The sequence below is a fragment of the Zeus faber genome (genome assembly GCF_960531495.2).
Source record: "Zeus faber genome assembly, chromosome: 4".
NCBI lineage: Eukaryota > Metazoa > Chordata > Actinopteri > Zeiformes > Zeidae > Zeus > Zeus faber.
In genome coordinates, this window is record NC_137191.1 from 33,913,732 (window position 1) to 33,918,747 (window position 5,016).

Genomic DNA, 5,016 nt, shown 5'->3' on the forward strand with positions numbered 1-5,016 from the left:
AGTGTTATTTCATCCTATTTTAAGGATGGGGTTGTTTTAATAGATAGGGAGGGGTGCAGAGGGCAAACTGAATTATCTCCTCACATTTTCCATAACTGAATTAATCACACGGGTGGATATGAACGCGGTGGGTTACTCTGAAATCAAAAGTTATATATTGATTCAGAGCCTGGATATATAAAATATATGTTGAATACACGATTATATCATAGTAAAAAAACATCAGTGAACAGATTGAGGTTCGGTACAGGTTCTGTTTAGAACAATAAACCAAGGATTGTGATCATCATGACAGTAATCATTGAATTCAGCAGGAAATCAGCACAAATAAATGAATGCAAATAAAACCATAATAAATATAGAAAGAAAAATGAAATGAAAGAAATACTCGAGGAAGGCAAGTCACGAATCCCCAAAGTAAGACGTACAGGTGTTATAGTGTGAACACGTGCAGGAGGATGGTGCCCTACCGCCACCTGGCGGTGACGTCATGCAGCAACACCACCACAAAACCCCAAAGGTAGAAATCTCTGATCTGACTTGATTGACCAAATTAAATCAACAGGAACCGGCGACCAGTGAGAGAGCACCTTTTCACCAGTGTAGCACTTCACTTCACAAACTACCTTTTCACCAGTGTAGCACTTCACTTCACAAACTACCTTTTCACCAGTGTAGCACTTCACTTCACAAACTACCTTTTCACCAGTGTAGCACTTCACTTCACAAACTACCTTTTCACCAGCTGACTTTGCATCTTGAAAATCAAACTCACACATGGACCGACGCCTTGGTAGTGGTGGCAAAGATAAAAGCTTTTATTATTTTGACCAAAAAAAGTTTCTTGATTTTTTTTTTCATCCCTATTATTTCCAGTTTGCTGTGATTTGTGATATAGTATTTTTTTAAATTATTGCTCTGTACAGTTTTGTATTCATAATAATTATAAATTTTATTTAATTCGCTTTTCAAGTTATTTACAAAGTATTTTATTTTCTATGACAATTTATTTCCAAATTATTTCAAAATCGGTGTCATTTTTTGGAATTACTTTCGCTCTGTATTATCTTTTCATCCATAATAATTGTTATGACAATTTTTTCATTTATTTATTTTTTAATTATTTCCCAATTTACTTTGAACCGTTTGAGCACATTTTTCTTTCTCATTTTTTTTTTTTTAAGAACTGCCGTGGAGACCACGCTTTGCACCGCCTGCCCCGCACCGAGAGCTGCAGTGAAATGCGGAAAAGCAGGTCGGGACAGGCGCAGCTCCACCTCCTTCAGTGCGGAGCTTCAGCCGCAGAAGGTGGAGGAGCCACGGGGCTGCACGGCCCGGGACCCGCACGCACCGAGGACCCGAGGACCCGAGGACACGATGCACTCCCGCGCGAAACCCTCCTGAGGAGACAACAACTTGATTTTTTATTTTTATTTTTATTATATATTTTTTTTAACCTCTTTTTTTTTTTTTTTTTGGAGGGGGGGGGGGTGAAACTGGGAGGATCTCACCTCGGACCTGTGTGGACCTGCCCAGGTATTGTCACTTCCTGGGGCTGAAAAGAAGGAGAAAGTGTGGGAAAAAAAAAAATATATATATAATAGATAGAATTCTAATAATAATAATGAAAAAAAAAACGAAAATAACAAAAAAATAAAAATAAAAATCTGATTCAAGGATCGAAAATGTCTGCGAACGAGAGAGCAACCAGAGCCCTGCGGGAGATCCAGCACAGCCCTGGGAACGACGCATGCGCAGACTGCGGCGCGCCAGGTAAACCTTTATTATAAGGATTATGATAAAGATTAAAAATAAAAATCTGGTTTTGCAGTTTTTTGGGGGGGGGGGGGGGGGGAGATTACCCTGAGCTTTTATTTAAGAAAAAAAAAAGTACAAACACCAGACCCAAAAGTACTTGAAGTACTAACGGCGAACCTACTGAAAGTCATATCCAGTTCCATGGTTTCAAAAAGCCAATAGTAGTTCATGAAGTGCTGCTGCTGTATCCTCATCCCGATGAACGTTTTTCAAAGAAATTCTCCAAAGAAAAGATAAAACATAAATGACTAATAAGAGTAGAGGTGCGTGTGTCATGGTACTTTACAAGGAAACGGAGCTGATGAATCACCAAGGAGCAACAAGATAAAACCAGTCCCTGTTTTACATTTTTTCCCTGACTTTGTACTTCACATACTGTCTGTACTGTTATACTGTATGTATGCACCTACTGTGTGTTACTGTACTGTATATCCGGGTAGAGGGGAAAAAAATTGAGATATTTGTGTGTTTTGTGTGTGTGTGTGTGTGTGTGTGTGTGTGTGTGTGTGTGTGTGTGTGTGTGTGTGTGTGTGTGTGTGTGTGTGTGTGTGCATGTGATAAAGAGGTGGAAAGGAAGCAGCTGGTGTCTTGACACACAAGTCCTGACATGTGCGTGCACACACACACACACACACACACACACACACACACACACACACACACACACACACACACACCTCAGAGCTGCTCCAAGATTCAGTCCTAAAATGCCCTTAAATTAACCCCTCAAATGACCCCAGACCTTTGTAGTTGCAGTGGAAACAGGACACACTCGCCGAGCACTTAGTTAGGAACGCTATGCTAATACTGGGCGGGGCCTCCCTTTGCTCTCGAAACAGCCTCAACTCATCTTGGCATGGATGCCACAAGATGTTGGAGACATCGCTTTGAGATTCCGCTCCATGTTGACATGACTCCATCACACAGCTGCTGCAGATTTGTCAGCTGCACATTGATGCTGCGAATCTCCCGTTCTGTCGCATCCCAAAAGCGTCGCGTTGGATTCAGATCCCGTGACTGGGAAGGAAGCTGAAGAACATTGGACTCACTGTCCGTTCGTGAAACCAGCCTGAGACGCCGTTTGCTTTGTGCCGCGGTGCGTGAAGTAGCCGTTAGAAGATGGGCGCGGCCACGAAGGGACGCACGCGGTCAGCGACAATACTCAAATGGGCGGTGGCGTTCAAGCGATGGTTGTTTGGTGTCGACCCAAAGTGTCACAAGAAAAACTTCCCCACAACATGACACCACCAGCAGCAGCCTGGACTGTTGACACGGGGCAGGTTGGGTCCATGGATTCATGCTGCTGATGCCACGTTCTGACCACAGGATGCACAGTTTTTTCCCTGCTCACCACAACCGTGGCCTCTCCGTTCCCCGTTGAACCTTCTCGTCAACGAGGCGTTCCCGTCCTCAGAACCGCCGCTCGCTGGATGTTTTCTTGTATCTCGCACCTTTCAGAGTGAATTCCAGAGACGGTTGTGCGTCAAAATCCCAGGAGGTCAGCAGCCACAGAGATGCTCAAACCAGCCCGACTGGCGCCAACACACATTAACACTATCTGCATGATTGTATGCATTGCACTGCTGACCCACGATTGGCTGATTAGATAATGGCATGAATAAGTAGGTGTACAGGTGTTCCTAATAAAGTGCTCAGTGAGAGTCAACAAATGTATTGATCTTATCCAAGGTCAAAGGTCTTAAAATTCAGTTTCATATATATATTAGGCCTTTAAAAATCTTGAAATTGTCTAAAATTTGAATCTTTATATATTTTTTAAGGCCTGAATTCTTTTATGTTTTCGTTCATATGTTTATTTTTGTCAAAACGAGTCTTCTGCATCAGGGTCGATGTTGAGAATTCTTCCTGATGATTGACCTTGTGCTTTGACCCCAAAGGACACGATTCTAATAACATCGTATCACATGCTATGACACGGCATTACATATTATAATCGTATCATAATTACGATTACATAGCAGGTCCTGCCAGTTCATATCGGCGCCCAGTTCATCTGAGCCTATTTCCGCCCAGTACTCAGTGTTTACCTTCGTATTTTCCTTCAACAGAGATCGTTTGTCAGATAATCTGCGTTCGTCTTTGGCGAAATCGATCTTGAAAAAATGCGCCAAGAGTATAACATGGAACGCACGTCGCTCAGAGCTGCTTCAAATTGACCCTTAAATCACCCGTCGCCTTTGTCGGCGCAGTGGATGTGTACAAATCAAATCCAGAACCGTCAGTAAATCTGTTCCTTTATCCCAGCGCGTGTGTTCTACAGCTGAGGCCAAACCTCTAGTTTTGGGGTGATTTCCGATGCTGTCGGGCGGCGATCGCACTAAACACCTCCTGAACCGGGGCCCCCCGCCTGCACGTTCCTCCGTGGTCCGTCCTCAGGATCGGTTATTGCCTGCTCGCAAATTCCTCACAGACTCCAAATTAAATAACAGCTTCCAATCATCTTGATAGACTGTGTGTGTGTGTGTGTGCGCGCGTGCGTCTTGAGTTGTTGTTTTGGCTCAGGTTGAATTGGGTGCAGTTGCCTAATTGAATCAGATAACCCCATGTGCCTATAATAACATTAAAGGCTCCATATCCTTCCAATATCATCAATTTGTGGTCATTGCACAACATCAACCAAACATGTTTACGCAGGGTTTGTTGGTTTTATTCCCAAAGCCAAAAAAAAAAAAAAGTCTGAAATTTTCCCTTCGATTTTTATGCAAACACTCTCTCACTTTCGGAGGAATCAGACTCAATCAGCTGTGAATGGGGAAACTCCGTTACGCTAAAGATGGCGGCACCTGCGGCGTAATATAGACATTACAACTTGTTCATAAAATGAAAATAATCCAAGAATAACGCTTTCAAGTTCTGAGGAAAGTAGGGCTGCCACCACCATGAATGACTTAAGTTGGCAAGCTGCACCTGACCTGGATCCAGGTGATTGGGTTAGGGTGGCTGCATGCCTGTTGCTCGTTGTTTGGTCTCGTGAGCGGCAGGTTAAAACCCCCATCCCCACACTCACTCAGGAGAGGAGCCCTGTCATGACATGTTCCATCTGCTCCTGGCCCGTTCCACCGAGCCTCCTCTCTGCAATACACTGGTGTCTACAACCCAGCGTCTTCTGTGGCTCTGTGCCGGACGGCCCTCAACACGCCACTTGGGTGGCGTATGGCGGGCGGAACTGCCCCACAA

General features: G+C 43.9%; 1 protein-coding gene across 1 annotated transcript in view; it reads left to right on the forward strand.

Annotated features, from left to right (window-relative positions):
• The first annotated feature begins 1,414 nt into the window (after window positions 1–1,414).
• The window catches only part of LOC307228706 (arf-GAP with dual PH domain-containing protein 1), a 20,660-nt gene continuing 17,058 nt past the window's right edge, over window positions 1,415–5,016 (forward strand). The window contains exons 1-2 of the mRNA XM_079998468.1: window positions 1,415–1,536; window positions 1,678–1,773. Of these exons, the coding sequence (XP_079854594.1) occupies window positions 1,686–1,773 (88 nt within the window). The 5' untranslated portion in view covers window positions 1,415–1,536; window positions 1,678–1,685. The remainder of the gene's footprint in view (window positions 1,537–1,677; window positions 1,774–5,016) is intronic.